Raw genomic sequence first — 22,041 nt, forward strand, 5'->3', positions numbered from 1 at the left:
ACGCTCTCAATTTACCAACGGACAATCTGACAACGCTCTGAATTTACCAACGGACAATCTGACAGCGCTCTGAATTTACCAACGGACAATCTGACAACGCTCTGAATTGACAACGCTCTGAATTGACAACGGACAATCTGACAACGCTCTGAATTTACCAACGGACAATCTGACAACGCTCTGAATTGACAAAGCTCTGAATTGACAACGGACAATCTGACAGCGCTCTGAATTTACCAACGGACAATCTGACAACGCTCTGAATTTACCAACGGACAATCTGACAACGCTCTGAATTGACAACGCTCTGAATTGACAACGCTCTGAATTGACAACGGACAATCTGACAACGCTCTGAATTGACAACGCTCTGAATTGACAACGCTCTGAATTGACAACGGACAATCTGACAACGCTCTGAATTGACAACGCTCTGAATTGACAACGGACAATCTGACAGTGCTCTGAATTGACAACGCTCTGAATTTACCAACGGACAATTGACAACGCCCTGAATTGACAACGCCTCTGAATTGACAACGGACAATCTGACAGTGCTCTAATTGGCCAACGCCTCTGAATTTACCAACGGACAATCTGACACAAGAGCAGTACGCTCAACTGAAAGGTCCAGATTTGAATTTATGAACACACCAGTGAACTAATAGTATCTATTCATTAGTTATTTGTAATGTTAGTATGGGTACTCATTAAGTAGGTAGTATACAACAGCATCAACTTCAGCTAGACAGGTAGTATACAGAGCTATGGGTACTATTAACTAGAAAGTATACAGTATGTTTATGGGTAATACTAAATGTATCAATAGTATCTACAGTATGTTATACAGTATGTTAATGGGTACTCATTAAGTAGGTAGTATACAGTATGTCAGTATGGGTACTATTAGTAGGTAGTGCATACAGTATGTTAGTATGGGTGTACTATTAAGTAGGTAGTATACAGTATGTTAGTATGGTATTAAGTAGGTAGTATACAGTATGTTAGTATGGGTACTATTAAGTAGGTAGTATACAGTATGTCAGTATGGGTACTCATTAAGTAGGTAGTATACTGTATGTTAGTATACTAATAAGCAGGTAGTATACTGTATGTTAGTATGGGTACTCATTAAGTAGGTAGTATACGGTATGTTAGTATGGGTACTCATTAAGTAGGTAGTATACGGTATGTTAGTATGGGTACTCATTAAGTAGTAGTATACGGTATGTTAGTATGGGTACTCATTAAATAGGTAGTATACTGTATGTTAGTAAGGTACTCATTAAGTAGGTAGTATACGGTATGTTAGTATGGGTACTCATTAAGTAGGTAGTATACGGTATGTTAGTATGGGTACTCATTAAATAGGTAGTATACGGTATGTTAGTATGGGTACTCATTAAGTAGGTAGTATACGGTATGTTAGTATGGGTACTATAAATAAGTAGGTAGTATACATTAAGTATGTTAGTATGGGTACTCATTAAGTAGGTAGTATACGGTATGTTAGTATGGGTACTCATTAGTAGGTAGTATACGGTATGTTAGTATGGGTACTCATTAAGTAGGTAGTATACGGTATGTTAGTATGGGTACTCATTAAGTAGGTAGTATACGGTATGTTAGTATGGGTACTCATTGAGTAGGTAGTATACGGTATGTTAGTATGGGGTAGTATACGGTATGTTAGTATGGGTACTCATTAAGTAGGTAGTATACGGTATGTTAGTATGGGTACTCATTAAGTAGGTAGTATACGGTATGTTAGTATGGGTACTCATTAAGTAGGTAGTATACGGTATGTTAGTATGGGTACTCATTAAGTAGGTAGTATACGGTATGTTAGTATGGGTACTCATTAAGTAGGTAGTATACGGTATGTTAGTATGGGTACTCATTAAGTAGGTAGTATACGGTATGTTAGTATGGGTACTCATTAAGTAGGTAGTATACAGTATGTTAGTATGGGTACTCATTAAGTAGGTAGTATACGGTATGTTAGTATGGGTACTCATTAAGTATACGGTATGTTAGTATGGGTATTCGAACACAGCTCTGGTCTTTTTCCATTAGTCCACTGTTGATACAGGGATGAAGTGGCCTGCTACACTTTCCTTGTTGAAAGTTCTCCAGGCGAATGTCCTGTACTTTAACCAATGACTTGCAAAACAAAATGGGACTGTATCAATGAGTAGAATACCAGAATATCGTTTCTGAGTGGACTTTAACTCCCTAAGTCCTTGATATCCATAGTCCTGCATGAATCCATTCATACCTGAAAGAATGAGATCTAAGGTCGTTTTGGTAACTCTTGTATAACTCTGTCCCCAGCCTGGCTTCACACCTGCAACTCACCTTCACTGGGTTCTTTCATAAAGTCGGTAAGTGTTTAACTTGATGTTTGTAGGGATGATGGTCGGTAAGTGTTTAACTTGATGTTTGTAGGGATGATGGTCGGTAAGTGTTTAACTTGATGTTTGTAGGGATGATGGTCGGTAAGTGTTTAACATGATGTTTGTAGGGATGATGGTCGGTAAGTGTTTAACTTGTTTGCAGGGATGATGGCAAATATAAATGTAATCATATCACATGCACGTTATTTGTTTAAATCCTGACGGTTACTGTCTTCTCATTCCCCTCTCATCCCGACGGTTACTGTCTTCTCATTCCCCTCTCATCCTGACGGTTACTGTCTTCTTATTCCCCTCTCATCCCGACGGTTACTGTCTTCTTATTCCCCTCTCATCCTGACGGTTACTGTCTTCTTATTCCCGTCTCATCCTGACGGTTACTGTCTTCTCATTCCCCTCTCATCCTGATGGTTACTGTCTTCTTATTCCCCTCTCATCCCCCTCTCATCCCGACGGTTACTGTCTTCTTATTCCCCTCTCATCCTGACGGTTACTGTCTTCTTATTCCCCTCTCATCCTGACGGTTACTGTCTTCTTATTCCCCTCTCATCCTGACGGTTACTGTCTTCTTATTCCCCTCTCATCCTGACGGTTACTGTCTTCTTATTCCCTCTCATCCTCGGTTACTGTCTTCTTATTCCCTCTCATCCTGACGGTTACTGTCTTCTTATTCCCTCTCATCCCTGACGGTTACTGTCTTCTTATTCCCTCTCATCCCGACGGTTACTGTCTCATTCCCTCTCATTCCCTCTCATCCTGACGGTTACTGTCTCATCGGTTATTCCCCTCTCCCCTCTCATCCTGACGGTTACTGTCTTCTCATCTCATCCCGACGGTTACTGTCACCCCTTCTTATTCCCTCTCATCCTGACGGTTACTGTCTTCTCATTCCCTCTCTTCTTATTCCCCTCTCATCCCGACGGTTACTGTCTTCTTATTCCCTCATCCTGACGGTTACTGTCTTCTTATTCCCTCTCATCCTGACGGTTACTGTCTTCTTATTCCCCTCTCATCCTGACGGTTACTGTCTTCTTATTCCCTCTCATCCTGACGGTTACTGTCTTCTTATACCTCTCATCCCTCGGTTACTGTCCCTTATTCTCTCATCCTGACGGTTACTGTCTTCTCATTCCCCTCATCCTGACGGTTACTGTCTTCTCATTCCCCTCTCATCCTGACGGTTACTGTCTTCTTCTCATCCTCGGTTACTGTCTCTCATTCCCCTCTCATCCTGACGGTTACTGTCTTCTCATTCCCCCTCTCATCCTGACGGTTACTGTCTTCTTATTCCCTCTCATCCTGACGGTTACTGTCTTCTTATTCCCCTCTCATCCTGATGGTTACTGTCTTCTTATTCCCCTCTCATCCTGACGGTTACTGTCTTCTTATTCCCCTCTCATCCCGACGGTTACTGTCTTCTTATTCCCCTCTCATCCCGACGGTTACTGTCTTCTTATTCCCCTCTCATCCTGACGGTTACTGTCTTCTTATTCCCCTCTCATTCCCTCTCATCCTGACGGTTACTGTCTTCATCCTGACGGTTACCCCTCTCATCCTGACGGTTACTGTCTTCTTATTCCCCTCTCATCCCGACGGTTACTGTCTTCTTATTCCCCCTCTCATCCCGGACGGTTACTGTCTTCTTATTCCCCTCTCATCCTGACGGTTACTGTCTTCTCATCCCGACGGTTACTGTCTTCTCATTCCCCTCTCATCCTGACGGTTACTGTCTTCTTATTCCCCTCTCATCCTGACGGTTACTGTCTTCTTATTCCCTCTCATCCCGACGGTTACTGTCTTCTTATTCCCCTCTCATTCCCCCTCTCATCCTGGCGGTTACTGTCTTCTTATCCCCACTACAGAGAAGTCATCCGTAGACTCAGAGAATGAGCAGAACTCTGTTTCTCTAGAGGTGCTGCTGGTTAAAGTCTGTCACAAGAAGAGGAAGGTAAGAGAGAGAGTGTGAGAGCGTCTGCTAGGTGACAAAAATGTGTGTGTGTGTACGCGCTCACATCTTCTCTCATTTAACCCTTTCTCTCTTTTCTCTTTTCTCCCCACTCTCCCATACACATTTCCACTCCCCTGTTCTCTCCCACCCCCAGGATGTGAGCTGTCCAGTGAAGCAGGTTCCTACAGGGAAGAAACAGGTGCCTCTGAACCCAGACAGCAGCACTCCCAGCAGTCAGCCCAAGCCGGGCTCCTGTCCTTCTCTGGTGGTGTCCAGTAGTGAGTTTGACGCCAGCAACGGCCACACGGTTAAGTCCTACTCCCTGTTGTTCAGAGTGTCTGGACCAGGCAGGACGCAGCACAACGGACTGGTCAATGGACAGACCAATGAGAATATAGGTAGGCTTAGTGCTGGAGTTAAACTACATGTCACTAGGGTAGATGGTGTGTGTGTGTGTGTTAACCCCAGTATTGTATTGGTACAGAGGAGGCAGTGGTGTGTGTTAACCCCAGTATTGTATTGGTACAGAGGAGGTGTGTGTGTGTTAACCTCAGTCTATTGAACAGAGGATGTGTTAACCCCAGTCTTGTATTGGAACAGAGGATAACCCCAGTATTGTATTGGTACAGTGCAGAGTGTGTGTGTTAACCCCAGTCTTGTATTGAACAGAGGATGTGTGTGTTGCATTGTATTGGTACAGAGGATGTGTTAACCCCAGTCTTGTATTGGAACAGAGGATGTGTGTGTTAACCCCAGTATTGTATTGGTACAGAGGATGTGTGTGTGTGTGTGTGTGTGTGTGTGTGTGTGTGTTAACCCCAGTCTTGTATTGGAACAGAGGATGTGTGTGTGTGTGTGTGTTAACCCCAGTCTTGTATTGAACAGAGGAGGTGTGTGTTAACCCTCTGTATTGTATTATACAGAGGATGTGTGTTAACCCCAGTCTTGTATTGGTACAGAGGATGTGTGTGTTGTGTATTGTGTGTGTTAACCCCAGTCTTGTATTGGAACAGAGGAGGTGTGTGTTAACCCCAGTCTTGTATTGGAACAGAGGAGGTGTGTGTGTGTGTGTGTGTTAACCCCAGTCTTGTATTGGTACAGAGGATGTGTGTGTTAACCCCAGTCTTGTATTGGAACAGAGGAGGTGTGTGTGTGTGTGTGTGTTAACCCCAGTCTTGTATTGGAACAGAGGAGGTGTGTGTGTGTGTTAACCCCAGTCTTGTATTGGAACAGAGGATGTGTGTGTGTTAACCCCAGTCTTGTATTGGAACAGAGGATGTGTGTGTTAACCCCAGTCTTGTATTGGAACAGAGGAGGTGTGTTAACCCCAGTCTTGTGTTGGTACAGAGGATGTGTGTGTTAACCCCAGTCTTGTATTGGAACAGAGGAGTGTGTGTGTGTTAACCCCAGTCTTGTATTGGAACAGAGAGGGTGTCTTGTGTGTGTGTGTGTTAACTCCCAGTCTTGTATTGAACAGAGGTGTGTGTGTTAACCCCAGTATTGTATTGGAACAGAGGAGGTGTGTGTTAACCCCAGTCTTGTATTGGAACAGAGGATGGGTGTGTTAACCCCAGTCTTGTATTGGAACAGAGGAGGTGTGTGTGTGTGTGTGTTAACCCCAGTCTTGTATTGGAACAGAGGATGTGTGTGTGTGTTAACCCCAGTCTTGTATTGGTACAGAGGATGTGTGTAACAGGAAGAAGAGAAGCTCCACCGTCAGACAAGAAGAAGTTGGAGAAACGATGTTCGTAGCTCAGATGACTGTGTTTGATAAGAACAGGTACACACACACACACACACACACACACACACACACACACACACACACACACACACACACACACACACACACACACACACACACACACACACACACACACACACACACACACACACACAGCATGTCTTACACACTGGGAACCAACAATTTGATTCCCATTCAAGTTCTTATTTTCCCTAAACCTAACCCTGTAAACTTAACCCCTCAAACCTAACCCTTAAACTTAACCCCTAAACTCTAACCCTTAAACTTAACCCTGGGAACCTTAAACTTAATAAACTTAATTAACCCTTAAATTCAAGTTAAACTTAATTAAACGGCCCCCTAAACCTGGCCCCTCAACCCTTAAACTTAACCCCTAAACCTAACCCCCCTAACCCTTAAACTTAACCCCTAAACCTAACCCTTAAACTTAACCCTAAACCTAACCCTTAAACTTAACCCTAAACCTAACCCCTAACCCTTAAACTTAACCCCTAAACCTAACCCCTAACCCTTAAACTTAACCCCTAAACCTAACCCCCCTAACCCTTAAACTTAACCCCTAAACCTAACCCCTAACTCTAAACCTAACCCCTAACCCTTAAACTTAACCCTAAAATATTTTAACAAGTGAGGACCGGCTGAATGTCCTCACTTGTCTGAATTATAGTTGGTTTACTACTCTTGGACTTTAGGTACTCACCAGTACAATTACACACACACACACACACACACACACACACACACACACACACACACACACACACACACACACACACACACACACACACACACACACACACACACACACACACACACACACAGCTATGTCTTACTATACTTGAGGACTTTCTGGGAACCAACAATTTGATTCCCATTCAAGTTCTTATTTTCCCTAAACCTAACCCCTAACCCTTAAACTTAACCCCTAAACCTAACCCTTAAACTTAACCCCTAAACCTAACCCTTAAACTTAACCCCTAAACCTAACCCTTAAACTTAACCCTTAAACTTAACCCCTAAACCTAACCCTTAAACTTAACCCCTAAACCTAACCCTTAAACTTAACCCTTAAACTTAACCCCTAAACCTAACCCCTAACCCTTAAACTTAACCCCTAAACCTAACCCCTAACCCTTAAACTTAACCCCTAAACCTAACCCTTAAACTTAACCCCTAAACCTAACCCTTAAACTTAACCCCTAAACCTAACCCCTAACCCTTAAACTTAACCCCTAAACCTAACCCCTAACCCTTAAACTTAACCCCTAAACCTAACCCCTAACCCTTAAACTTAACCCCTAAACCTAACCCCTAACTCTTAAACCTAACCCCTAACCCTTAAACTTAACCCTAAAATAGCCTTTAACAAGTGAGGACCGGCTGAATGTCCTCACTTGTCTGAATTATAGTTGGTTTACTACTCTTGGACTTTAGGTACTCACCAGTACAGTACACACACACACACACACACACACACACACACACACACACACACACACACACACACACACACACACACACACACACACACACACACACACACACACACACACACACACACACACACACACACACACACACACACACACACACACACACACACACACACACACACACACACACACACACACACACACACACACACACACACACACACACACACAGAGGGTTGTGTTCTTTTGTTATTCATCTTTCACACACAAACACATTCTGTCTCTTTCTCATTCTCACTCTCATATGCTGCACTTGTCTCCGGGGGACTGTGGGGCTTGTCCCGCGTCTCCGTGGGGCTTGTCCCGCGTCTCCGTGGGGCTTGTCCCGCGTCTCCGGGGGACTGTGGGGCTTGTCCCGCGTCTCCGGGGGACTGTGGGGCTTGTCCCGCGTCTCCAGGGGACTGTGGGGCTTGTCCCGCGTCTCCGGGGGACTGTGGGGCTTGTCCCGCGTCTCCGGGGGGACTGTGGGGCTTGTCCCGCGTCTCCGGGGGACTGTGGGGCTTGTCCCGCGTCTCCGGGGGACTGTGGTGCTTGTCCCGCGTCTCCGGGGGACTGTGGGGCTTGTCCCGCGTCTCCGTGGGGCTTGTCCCGCGTCTCCGTGGGGCTTGTCCCGCGTCTCCGGGGGACTGTGGGGCTTGTCCCGCGTCTCCGGGGGACTGTGGGGCTTGTCCCGCGTCTCCGGGGGACTGTGGGGCTTGTCCCGCGTCTCCGTGGGACTGTGGGGCTTGTCCCGCGTCTCCGGGGGACTGTGGGGCTTGTCCCGCGTCTCCGGGGGACTGTGGGGCTTGTCCCGCGTCTCCGGGGGACTGTGGGGCTTGTCCCACAACACCTGCATTGCAGTTGGCCGTCTAGAAATCACCTTTCTTCACAAAAACCGACTCACTTTGCAGTTGTTGGATGGCCTCTATCTGTTGCTGTTAATGTTTGTGTGTTTGTGTGGTCCTTCTGTAGCTCATTTGGTAGAGCATGGCGCTTGTAACGCCAGGGTAGTGGGTTCAATCCCCGGGATCACCCATACGTAGAATGTATGCACACATGACTGTAAGTCGCTTTGGATAAAAGCGTCTGCTAAATGGCATATATTATATTATTATTATGTTTGTGTGTGTGTGTGTGTGTGTGTGTGTGTGTGTGTGTGTGTGTGTGTGTGTGTGTGTGTGTGTGTGTGTGTGTGTGTGTGTGTAGGCGTCTGCAGTTGTTAGATGGAGAGTATGAGGTGTCTATGCAGCAGATGGTGGACTGTCCTGTCAACAAGAAGAGAGCCACCTGGGAAACGAACCTGGATGGAAAGGTACGTGTGTGTTGTCACCAGACCACAATTTGGACTTGGAAACCAGGTTTAGTATCACGTTACTCCATACCAAAACAATACCTGTGTTGTCATGTGCTGCTGCCATGCTATGTTGTTGTCTTAGGTCTCTATGTACTGTTGTCATGTGCTACTGCCATGCTATGTTGTTGTCTTAGGTCTCTATGTACTGTTGTCATGTGCTGCTGCCATGCTATGTTGTTGTCTTAGGTCTCTATGTACTGTTGTGTTGTCATGTGCTGCTGCCTTGCTATGTTGTTGTCTTAGGTCTCTATGTACTGTTGTGTTGTCATGTGCTGCTGCCTTGCTATGTTGTTGTCTTAGGTCTCTATGTGCTGTTGTGTTGTCATGTGCTGCTGCCTTGCTATGTTGTTGTCTTAGGTCCCTCTTTATGTGCTGTTGTGTTGTCATGTGCTGCTGCCTTGCTATGTTGTTGTCTTAGGTCTCTATGTGCTGTTGTGTTGTCATGTGCTGCTGCCTTGCTATGTTGTTGTCTTAGGTCTCTATGTGCTGTTGTGTTGTCATGTGCTGCTGCCATGCTATGTTGTTGTCTTTAGGTCCCTCTTTATGTGCTGTTGTGTTGTCATGTGCTGCTGCCTTGCTATGTTGTTGTCTTAGGTCTCTCTTTATGTACTGTTGTGTTGTCATGTGCTGTTGTGATGTGTGTTTGGTCCTATATTTTTATATATACATGTGTGTGTGTGTGTGTGTGTGTGTGTGTGTGTGTGTGTGTGTGTGTGTGTGTGTGTGTGTGTGTGTGTGTGTGTGTATATATGTGTGTGTGTGTGTGTGTGTATAATTTTTAATCCCAGCCCTCGTCCCCGCAGGAGGCCATTTGCCTTTTGGTAGGCCCTCATTGTAAATAAGAAGTTGTTCTTTAACTGACTTGCCTCGTTAAATAAAGTTCAATAAAAAATGTAAATAAATAAAAGGTATATTAACAAGTCCCAGAATGGCTCCTGATCCAGTCAGATGAACTCAGCTACTCTGTTCATTAGTTAGGGATCTTAGAAGTTCAGTATTGTTACATTTAAACATGATACAGTCCAGACTCCCAGTACAGGCTGAGTGGAGAGCTAACATGATACAGTCCAGGCTAAGTGGGGAGCTAACATGATACAGTACAGGCTAAGTGGGGAGCTAACATGATACAGTACAGGCTGAGTGGAGAGCTAACATGATACAGTCCAGGCTAAGTGGGGAGCTAACATGATACAGTACAGGCTGAGTGGAGAGCTAACATGATACAGTCCAGGCTAAGTGGGGAGCTAACATGATACAGTACAGGCTAAGTGGGGAGCTAACATGATACAGTACAGGCTAAGTGGGGAGCTAACATGATACAGTCCAGGCTAAGTGGGGAGCTAACATGATACAGTACAGGCTGAGTGGAGAGCTAACATGATACAGTCCAGGCTAAGTGGGGAGCTAACATGATACAGTACAGGCTAAGTGGGGAGCTAACATGATACAGTACAGGCTAAGTGGGGAGCTAACATGATACAGTACAGGCTAAGTGGGGAGCTAACATGGTACAGTACAGGCTAAGTGGGGAGCTAACATGATACAGTACAGGCTGAGTGGAGAGCTAACATGATACAGTCCAGGCTAAGTGGGGAGCTAACATGATACAGTACAGGCTAAGTGGAGAGCTAACATGATACAGTACAGGCTAAGTGGGGAGCTAACATGATACAGTACAGGCTAAGTGGGGAGCTAACATGATACAGTACAGGCTAAGTGGGGAGCTAACATGATACAGTACAGGCTAAGTGGGGAGCTAACATGATACAGTACAGGCTAAGTGGGGAGCTAACATGATACAGTACAGGCTAAGTGGGGAGCTAACATGATACAGTACAGGCTGAGTGGAGAGCTAACATGATACAGTACAGGCTAAGTGGGGAGCTAACATGATACAGTACAGGCTAAGTGGGGAGCTAACATGATACAGTACAGGCTAAGTGGGGAGCTAACATGATACAGTACAGGCTAAGTGGGGAGCTAACATGATACAGTACAGGCTAAGTGGGGAGCTAACATGATACAGTACAGGCTAAGTGGGGAGCTAACATGATACAGTCCAGGCTAAGTGGGGAGCTAACATGATACAGTACAGGCTGAGTGGAGAGCTAACATGATACAGTACAGGCTAAGTGGGGAGCTAACATGATACAGTACAGGCTAAGTGGGGAGCTAACATGGTACAGTACAGGCTAAGTGGGAGCTAACATGATACAGTACAGGCTAAGTGGGAGCTAACATGATACAGTACAGGCTAAGTGGGGAGCTAACATGATACAGTACAGGCTAAGTGGGAGCTAACATGATACAGTACAGGCTAAGTGGGGAGCTAACATGATACAGTCCAGACTAAGTGGGGAGCTAACATGATACAGTCCAGACTAAGTGGGGAGCTAACATGATACAGTCCAGGCTAAGTGGGGAGCTAACATGATACAGTCCAGACCCCCAGTACAGGCTAAGTGGAGAGCTAACATGATACAGTCCAGACTCCCAGTACAGGCTAAGTGGGGAGCTAACATGATACAGTCCAGACTCCCAGTACAGGCTAAGTGGAGAGCTAACATGATACAGTCCAGACTCCCAGTACAGGCTAAGTGGGGAGCTAACATGATACAGTCCAGACTCCCAGTACAGGCTAAGTGGGGAGCTAACATGATACAGTCCAGACTCTCAGTACAGGCTAAGTGGGGAGCTAACATGATACAGTCCAGGCTAAGTGGGGAGCTAACATGATACAGTCCAGACCCCCAGTACAGGCTAAGTGGAGAGCTAACATGATACAGTCCAGACTCCCAGTACAGGCTAAGTGGGGAGCTAACATGATACAGTCCAGACTCCCAGTACAGGCTAAGTGGAGAGCTAACATGATACAGTCCAGACTCCCAGTACAGGCTAAGTGGGGAGCTAACATGATACAGTCCAGACTCCCAGTACAGGCTAAGTGGGGAGCTAACATGATACAGTCCAGACTCTCAGTACAGGCTAAGTGGGGAGCTAACATGATACAGTCCAGACTCCCAGTCCAGGCTAAGTGGCGACAGGCACGGTGTATTCCGTTGGACATTGACTGCGTTGATAAACAAATTTGATCCGTGAGATACATTTGGCAGGAAGTATCGAAAATAAAAATGATTGTATCAAAAAAAGTCCAGAAGTTTTGTATACGGTGCATCACTAGTATGTAATTCCTCCTCCCAGGCCCCTGGTCTTCCTCTCTGAACAGACAGGAAGAGGTCAGCACTTCCCTTTACTCATGTCTTTGTCTCTCTACCCCACTTTCTGTAGCTCCTCCCTCCGTTTGAGACGTTCTCCAAGGGTCCTACTCTCCAGTTCACACTGCGTTGGACAGGCGAGCCCAGTGATAGGTCGACGGCCCCTGTGGCCAAACCCCTCGCCACGCGGAACGCTGACGCTAGCAGCCTGACCTCCGACCCTAAGCCCTGCTCCCTCAGACCCACTCAGACCGTAGGTGAGACACGGACCGGACGACGCACTCGCACACAGACGGACTGTTGTAATTTGTAGATTTTTATGTCTTTGCGTCCGTTATAAAGGAAGTTAAGAGGCAGTTTTGTGAGCCAATGCTAACTAGCTTTAGCAAAATGACTGGAAGTCTGTGGTGTCTGCTAGCGAACATTAGTTAGCAATTGCGCCAGTGATAGTTAGCAACATCCTTCATACTGGACACTGAGAAATAAAAGTAGTATCCACGAGTTCATCTGATTTCTGGGGAAGTAGATAAATGACCTCATTAGCAAAATCCTGAAGTATCCCTTTGAACGTGGAACACGTTAAAGAATCCCTTTGAACGTGGAACACGTTCTATGACCTCACCAAAGAATCCCTTTAAACGTGGAACACGTTCTATGACCTCACCAAAGAATCCCTTTAAACGTGGAACACTTCTATGACCTCACCAAAGAATCCCTTTAAACGTGGAACACGTTTCTTCCCTCTCTCTGTAGCTGTGAAAGACTCCTTCAGCAGTACAGAGTTTCAGATGAGACAAGAACACACACTTGAGGAACCGAGTGACAATCTACGCATATTCTACCAGGTGAGAGGGAGAAACACACTTGTATTCTTGACTTTAGAGCAGATTGCATTGTGCAATCCATGTCTGAATCACAGTTGTGTTGTGCTTGTCTTTTGTTCTCTTGTTATGTGTCTGACTGGAGGTGGATGGTATGAGAGACCTGGTCCTTTATAACAGGTCTGACTGGGGGTATTAGAGACCTGGTCCTTTATAACAGGTCTGACTGGGGGTATTAGAGACCTGGTCCTTTATAACAGGTCTGACTGGGGGTTATTAGAGACCTGGTCCTTTATAACAGGTCTGACTGGAGGTGGATGGTATTAGAGACCTGGTCCTTTATAGCAGGTCTGACTGGGGGTTATTAGAGACCTGGTCCTTTATAACAGGTCTGACTGGGGGTATTAGAGACCTGGTCCTTTATAACAGGTCTGACTGGGGGTTATTAGAGACCTGGTCCTTTATAACAGGTCTGACTGGGGGTGGATGGTATTAGAGACCTGGTCCTTTATAGCAGGTCTGACTGGGGGTTATTAGAGACCTGGTCCTTTATAACAGGTCTGACTGGGGGTTATTAGAGACCTGGTCCTTTATAACAGGTCTGACTGGGGGTTATTAGAGACCTGGTCCTTTATAACAGGTCTGACTGGGGGTTATTAGAGACCTGGTCCTTTATAACAGGTCTGACTGGAGGTGGATGGTATTAGAGACCTGGTCCTTTATAACAGGTCTGACTGGGGTTATTAGAGACCTGGTCCTTTATAACAGGTCTGACTGGGGGTATTAGAGACCTGGTCCTTTATAACAGGTCTGACTGGGGGTATTAGAGACCTGGTCCTTTATAACAGGTCTGACTGGAGGTGGATGGTATTAGAGACCTGGTCCTTTATAACAGGTCTGACTGGGGGTTATTAGAGACCTGGTCCTTTATAACAGGTCTGACTGGGAGTTATTAGAGACCTGGTCCTTTATAACAGGTCTGACTGGGGGTTATTAGAGACCTGGTCCTTTATAACAGGTCTGACTGGGGGTTATTAGAGACCTGGTCCTTTATAACAGGTCTGACTGGGGTGGATGGTATTAGAGACCTGGTCCTTTATAACAGGTCTGACTGGGGTTATTAGAGACCTGGTCCTTTATAACAGGTCTGACTGGGGGTTATTAGAGACCTGGTCCTTTATAACAGGCTGACTGGGGTTATTAGAGACCTGGTCCTTTATAACAGGTCTGACTGGGGGTTATTAGAGACCTGGTCCTTTATAACAGGTCTGACTGGGGGTTATTAGAGACCTGGTCCTTTATAACAGGTCTGACTGGGGTGGATGGTATTAGAGACCTGGTCCTTTATAACAGGTCTGACTGGGGGTTATTAGAGACCTGGTCCTTTATAACAGGTCTGACTGGGGTGGATGGTATTAGAGACCTGGTCCTTTATAACAGGTCTGACTGGGGGTTATTAGAGACCTGGTCCTTTATAACAGGTCTGACTGGGGTTATTAGAGACCTGGTCCTTTATAACAGGTCTGACTGGGGGTTATTAGAGACCTGGTCCTTTATAACAGGTCTGACTGGGGGTGGATGGTATTAGAGACCTTGTCCTTTATAACAGGCTGACTGGGGGTTATTAGAGACCTGGTCCTTTATAACAGGTCTGACTGGGGGTTATTAGAGACCTGGTCCTTTATAACAGGCTGACTGGGGGTTATTAGAGACCTGGTCCTTTATAACAGGTCTGACTGGGGGTTATTAGAGACCTGGTCCTTTATAACAGGTCTGACTGGGGGTTATTAGAGACCTGGTCCTTTATAACAGGCTGACTGGGGGTTATTAGAGACCTGGTCCTTTATAACAGGCTGACTGGGGGTTATTAGAGACCTGGTCCTTTATAGCAGGTCTGCATCCTGTTCCCTATATAGTGCCCTTCATTTGACCAGGGCCCATGGTTCACTATGTAGGCAATAGGGTCCCATTTGGTTCAATGTATTTCAGACTTGGCTGTCAAGGATGGGGAGTTTCATAGTTTCTACTGACTCATACTCTATGGTCAGACTGGCTGACCTTATGTGTAGAATTACATAGTCTATATCCTTCTCACGCTCTCCTTCTCCTCTCACCCCTCTCTCTCTCCCTCCCTCCCTCACCCCTCTCTCTCTCCCTCTCTCACTCTCACTCTCTCTCCTTCTCTCTCTAGTTCCTGTATAACCACAACACACAGCAGCAAACCGAGGCTAGAGATGACCTCCACTGTCCCTGGTGCACTCTGAACTGTAGGAGACTCTACAGTCTCCTCAAACACCTCAAACTGGCCCACAGCAGATTCATCTTCAACTACGTGGTGAGAGCGAGGGGAAGCGAGAGAGAGAGAGAGAGAGAGAGTGTTTGTCTGTCTGTCTGTCTGTCTGTCTGTCTGGTGCACTCTGAACTGTAGAGGACTACAGTCTCCTCAAACTGGCCCACAGCAGATTCATCTTCAACTATGACTGCATTTAGACAGGCAGCTCAATTCTGATATTTTGCCAATAATTGGGCTGGCTGTGTAAACAGCCTAGGAGGTGAGAGAGACCGGGGGTGTGTGTGTGGGGTGGCGGGGTTGTACTGTCAGGAGCTGTACATATTGGGGGCTGAATAAGGGCTGGTTATTAAACTAGACAGGTCTGTTGTGATTGACATGTCCTATGACCTCACCAGCCCCACCCTAAAGGAGCGAGGATAGACGTGTCTATTAATGAGCGTTACGACGGGGTGCATGCTGGGAATCCTCGGGATATTCACAGTCAGCCCGGCTTCGCCTTCAGCAGGAACGGACCCGTCAAGAGATCCCCGTCACACACATCCTCGTCTGCAGGTAACTGGGTCACACACATCCTCGTCTGCAGGTAACTGGGTCACACACATCCTCGTCTGCAGGTAACTGGGTCACACACATCCTCGTCTGCAGGTAACTGGGTCACACACATCCTCGTCTGCAGGTAACTGGGTCACACACATCCTCGTCTGCAGGTAACTGGGTCACACACATCCTCGTCTGCAGGTAACTGGGTCACACATCACATCCTCGTCTGCAGGTAACTGGGTCACACACATCCTCGTCTGCAGGTAACTGGGTCACACACATCCTCGTCTGCAGGTAACTGGGTCACACACATCCTCGTCTGCAGGTAACTGGGTCACACACATCCTCGTCTGCAGGTAACTGGGTCACACACATCTCGTCTGCAGGTAACTGGGTCACACACATCCTCGTCTGCAGGTAACTGGGTCACACACATCCTCGTCTGCAGGTAACTGGGTCACACATCCTCGTCTGCAGGTAACTGGGTCACACACATCCTCGTCTGCAGGTAACTGGGTCACACACATCCTCGTCTGCAGGTAACTGGGTCACACACATCCTCGTCTGCAGGTAACTGGGTCACACACATCCTCGTCTGCAGGTAACTGGGTCACACACATCCTCGTCTGCAGGTAACTGGGTCACACACATCCTCGTCTGCAGGTAACTGGGTCACACACATCCTCGTCTGCAGGTAACTGGGTCACACACATCCTCGTCTGCAGGTAACTGGGTCACACACATCCTCGTCTGCAGGTAACTGGGTCACACACATCCTCGTCTGCAGGTAACTGGGTCACACACATCCTCGTCTGCAGGTAACTGGGTCACACACATCCTCGTCTGCAGGTAACTGGGTCACACACATCCTCGTCTGCAGGTAACTGGGTCACACACATCCTCGTCTGCAGGTAACTGGGTCACACACATCCATCGTCTGCAGGTAACTGGGTCACACACATCCTCGTCTGCAGGTAACTGGGTCACACATCCTCGTCTGCAGGTAACTGGGTCACACACATCCTCGTCTGCAGGTAACTGGGTCACACACATCCTCGTCTGCAGGTAACTGGGTCACACACATCCTCGTCTGCAGGTAACTGGGTCACACACATCCTCGTCTGCAGGTAACTGGGTCACACACATCCTCGTCTGCAGGTAACTGGGTCACACACATCCTCGTCTGCAGGTAACTGGGTCACACACATCCTCGTCTGCAGGTAACTGGGTCACACACATCCTCGTCTGCAGGTAACTGGGTCACACACATCCTCGTCTGCAGGTAACTGGGTCACACACATCCTCGTCTGCAGGTAACTGGGTCACACATCCTCGTCTGCAGGTAACTGGGTCACACACATCCTCGTCTGCAGGTAACTGGGTCACACACATCCTCGTCTGCAGGTAACTGGGTCACACATCCTCGTCTGCAGGTAACTGGGTCACACACATCCTCGTCTGCAGGTAACTGGGTCACACACATCCTCGTCTGCAGGTAACTGGGTCACACACATCCTCGTCTGCAGGTAACTGGGTCACACACATCCTCGTCTGCAGGTAACTGGGTCACACACATCCTCGTCTGCAGGTAACTGGGTCACACACATCCTCGTCTGCAGGTAACTGGGTCACACACATCCTCGTCTGCAGGTAACTGGGTCACACACATCCTCGTCTGCAGGTAACTGGGTCACACACATCCTCGTCTGCAGGTAACTGGGTCACACACATCCTCGTCTGCAGGTAACTGGGTCACACACATCCTCGTCTGCAGGTAACTGGGTCACACACATCCTCGTCTGCAGGTAACTGGGTCACACACATCCTCGTCTGCAGGTAACTGGGTCACACACATCCTCGTCTGCAGGTAACTGGGTCACACACATCCTCGTCTGCAGGTAACTGGGTCACACACATCCTCGTCTGCAGGTAACTGGGTCACACACATCCTCGTCTGCAGGTAACACACACACATCCTCGTCTGCAGGTAACTGGGTCACACACATCCTCGTCTGCAGGTAACTGGGTCACACACATCCTCGTCTGCAGGTAACTGGGACACACACATCCTCGTCTGCAGGTAACTGGGACACACGTCTGGGTCACACACATCCTCGTCTGCAGGTAACTGGGTCACACACACACACACCTTCATCTGCAGGTAACTGGGTACACACGTCTGGGTCACACACACACACACACACACACACACACACACACACACACACACACACACACACACACACACACACACACACACACACACACACACACACACACACACACACATCCTCATCTGCAGGTAACTGGGTACACACGTCTGGGTCACACACATCCTCGTCTGCAGGTAACTGGGTACACACGTCTGGGTCACACACACACACACACACACACCTTCATCTGCAGGTAACTGGGTACACACGTCTGGGTCACACACACACACACACACACACACACACACACACACACACACACACACACACACACACACACACACACACACACACACACACACACACACACACACACACACACACACATCCTCGTCTGCAGGTAACTGGGTACACACGTCTGGGTCACACACATCCTCGTCTGCAGGTAACTGGGTACACACGTCTGGGTCACACACACACACACACACACACACACACACACACACACACACACACACACACACACACACACACATCCTCGTCTGCAGGTAACTGGGTACACACGTCTGGGTCACACACACACACACACACACACATCCTCGTCTGCAGGTAACTGGGTACACACGTCTGGGTCACACACACACACACACACACACCTTCATCTGCAGGTAACTGGGTACACACGTCTGGGTCACACACACACACACACACACACACATCCTCGTCTGCAGGTAACTGGGTACACTTTCTGGGTCACACACACACACACCTTCATCTGCAGGTAACTGGGTACACACGTCTGGGTCACACACACACACACACACACACACACACACACACACACACACACACACACACACACACACACATCCTCATCTGCAGGTAACTGGGTACACACGTCTGGGTCACACACACCACACACACACACACACACACACACACACACACACACACACACACACACACACACACACACACACACACACACACACACACACACCACACACACACACACACACACACACACACACACACACACACACACACCTTCATCTGCAGGTAACTGGGTACACTTTCTGGGTCACACGCGCACACACACACACACACCTTCATCTGCAGGTAACTGGGTACACTTTCTGGGTCACACACACACACACACACACACACACACACACACACACACACACACACACACACACACACACACACACACACACACACGCACGCACGCACGCACCTTCATCTGCAGGTAACTGGGTACACACGTCTGGGTCACACACACACACACACACTCTTCTGTTCTCCTTCCAGTAGGATATTTACCTCTCTCTCTTTCCCTCTCTTCTGTTCTCCTTTCAGTAGGATCTTTACCTCTCTCTTCCTGTAGGCTAAAGCATGTATGTATTCAGGTACAATTGACAGTCACTTACTAACCCCTCCCTCTCCTCCCCTTAGACCGAAGCGTCTCCTCCCCCCCAGTCTGTGTGAGTTCCTGGAGGCTGATGGAGGAGAGGGAGACCAGCAGAGAATCATCCCAGGTCACAACCGCCTCTACTTCCGTTCAGACAGCTGTACCCCCAAAACACCCCAGGAGGTAGATCACGACAGTGAGGATGAGACTGACCCCTTCTGGCTCCGAGAGAGGACCATCATGGTGAGAGACGCAAACACACACTGAGCAGGTAGCTACTGAGCAGGTAGCTACCACACATGGTGAGATACACTGAGCAGGTAGCTACCACACATGGTGAGATACACTGAGCAGGTAGCTACCACACATGGTGAGATACACTGAGCAGGTAGCTACCACACATGGTGAGATACACTGAGCAGGTAGCTACCACACATGGTGAGACACACTGAGCAGGTAGCTACCACACATGGTGAGACACACACTGAGCAGGTAGCTACCATATTACAGACTGTAGGTATTAGGCCCATACAAACCCAGGTCTACTCTGCACCAGTACAGCCTGTAGGTATTATACAAACCCAGGTCTACTCTGCACCAGTACAGCCTGTAGGTATTATACAAACCCAGGTCTACTCTGCACCAGTACAGCCTGTATGTATTAGGCCCATACAAACCCAGGTCTACTCTGCACCAGTACAGCCTGTAGGTATTAGGCCCATACAAACCCAGGTCTACTCTGCACCAGTACAGCCTGTAGGTATTATACAAACCCAGGTCTACTCTGCACCAGTACAGCCTGTAGGTATTATACAAACCCAGGTCTACTCTGCACCAGTACAGCCTGTAGGTATTATACAAACCCAGGTCTACTCTGCACCAGTACAGCCTGTAGGTATTATACAAACCCAGGTCTACTCTGCACCAGTACAGCCTGTAGGTATTAGGCCCATACAAACCCAGGTCTACCATTACAACAGAGCCACACTGACATTGGGTTTGGAGTCTCCAACTTGACTCAGAATCCACTCTTGACTGTTGTTCTGTCTACAGCAAATCCAGGAGTTTACAGACGTGAACGATGGAGAGAAGGAGGTGATGAAGCTGTGGAACCTTCACGTCATGAAGTATGGGTACGTAACCCCGCATTAAAGCCCTGGCCTCGTTATACAGCCTCTGTTTAAAGCATCATCAGGCGTTGCTGTGTGTTGTCCTCTAGACGTTGCTGTGTGTCGTTCTCTAGAGCTTCATGAGATGTTGCTGTGTGTCGTTCTCTAGACGTTGCTGTGTGTCCTCTAGACGTTGCCGTGTGTCGTTCTCTAGATGTTGCCGTGTGTCGTCCTCTAGATGTTGCCGTGTGTCGTCCTCTAGATGTTGCCGTGTGTCGTCCTCTAGACGTTGCTGTGTGTCGTCCTCTAGATGTTGCTGTGTGTCGTCCTCTAGACGTTGCTGTGTGTCGTCCTCTAGACGTTGCTGTGTGTCGTCCTCTAGACGTTGCTGTGTGTCGTCCTCTAGACGTTGCTGTGTGTCGTCCTCTAGGCGTTGCTGTGTGTCGTCCTCTAGGCGTTGCTGTGTGTCGTCCGCTAGACGTTGCTGTGTGTCGTTCTCTAGACGTTGCTGTGTGTCGTTCTCTAGACGTTGCTGTGTGTCGTTCTCTAGACGTTGCTGTGTGTCGTTCTCTAGACGTTGCTGTGTGTCGTTCTCTAGACGTTGCTGTGTGTCGTTCTCTAGACGTTGCTGTGTGTCGCCCCTCTAGACGTTGCTGTGTGTCGTTCTATAAGATGTTGCCGTGTGTCGTCCTCTATAAGATGTTGTGTGTCGCCCTCTCTAGACGTTGCCGTGTGTCGTTCTCTAGACGTTGCCGTGTGTCGCCCTCTAGACGTTGCCGTGTGTCGTCCTCTAGACGTTGCCGTGTGTGTCGTCCTCAGACGTTGCCGTGTGTCGTCTCTAGACGTTGCCGTGTGTCGCCCTCTAGACGTTGCCGTGTGTCGCCCTCTAGACGTTGCCGTGTGTCGCCCTCTAGACGTTGCCGTGTGTCGCCCCTCTAGACGTTGCCGTGTGTCGCCCTCTTGACGTTGCCGTGTGTCGTTCTCTAGACGTTGCTGTGTCGTCCTCTAGACGTTGCTGTGTGTCGTCCTCTAGAAGATGTTGCCGTGTGTCGTCCTCTAGAAGATGTTGCCGTGTGTCGTTCTCTAGAAGATGTTGCCGTGTGTCGTTCTCTAGACGTTGCTGTGTGTCGTTCTCTATAATATGTAGCTGTGTGTCGTCCTCTAGACGTTGCCGTGTGTCGTTCTCTAGACGTTGCCGTGTGTCGTTCTCTAGACGTTGCCGTGTGTCGTCCTCTAGACGTTGCCGTGTGTCGTTCTCTATAAGATGTTGCTGTGGTCTTGGCCTGTGGCACTTGAGCCAATAGCTGGCACATACAGTGTGGGGTAAGCCTACATGATGAGATTATTATGGATAAGGGCTAGATTTATTTGGGGGGGGGGGTCAAATGACCCTGGATATTTATTGTCAAGGAACATCAAGTAGGCAAGTTCATCTTTCACCTCCCTGTTCATCACTTATTAAATCTGTAGCTTAAACTGTGAATCATATCGTTGCATGACTCCATGTTTACTTCCATATGATGGTTGGATGGAAACCTGCTTAATA

The 22,041-nt window shown here is 47.8% G+C and overlaps 1 protein-coding gene across 1 annotated transcript; it reads left to right on the top strand.

Moving 5' to 3' along the window:
* Positions 1–2,334: 2,334 nt before the first annotated feature.
* On the top strand, positions 2,335–21,127 carry LOC124029327 (polycomb protein SUZ12-like; the record flags this gene model as incomplete). The annotated part of the gene is given in 11 exon segments (XM_046341088.1): positions 2,335–2,384; positions 4,277–4,362; positions 4,517–4,760; positions 6,043–6,142; positions 8,806–8,911; positions 12,242–12,425; positions 12,922–13,013; positions 15,181–15,324; positions 15,678–15,865; positions 19,431–19,629; positions 20,440–21,127. Coding segments are annotated over 11 exon segments (1,492 nt in total), but the record flags the coding sequence as incomplete, so codon positions are not given.
* Between the last annotated feature and the right edge of the window lie 914 nt (positions 21,128–22,041).

This window comes from Oncorhynchus gorbuscha, unplaced genomic scaffold (assembly GCF_021184085.1).
Source record: "Oncorhynchus gorbuscha isolate QuinsamMale2020 ecotype Even-year unplaced genomic scaffold, OgorEven_v1.0 Un_scaffold_6121, whole genome shotgun sequence".
NCBI lineage: Eukaryota > Metazoa > Chordata > Actinopteri > Salmoniformes > Salmonidae > Oncorhynchus > Oncorhynchus gorbuscha.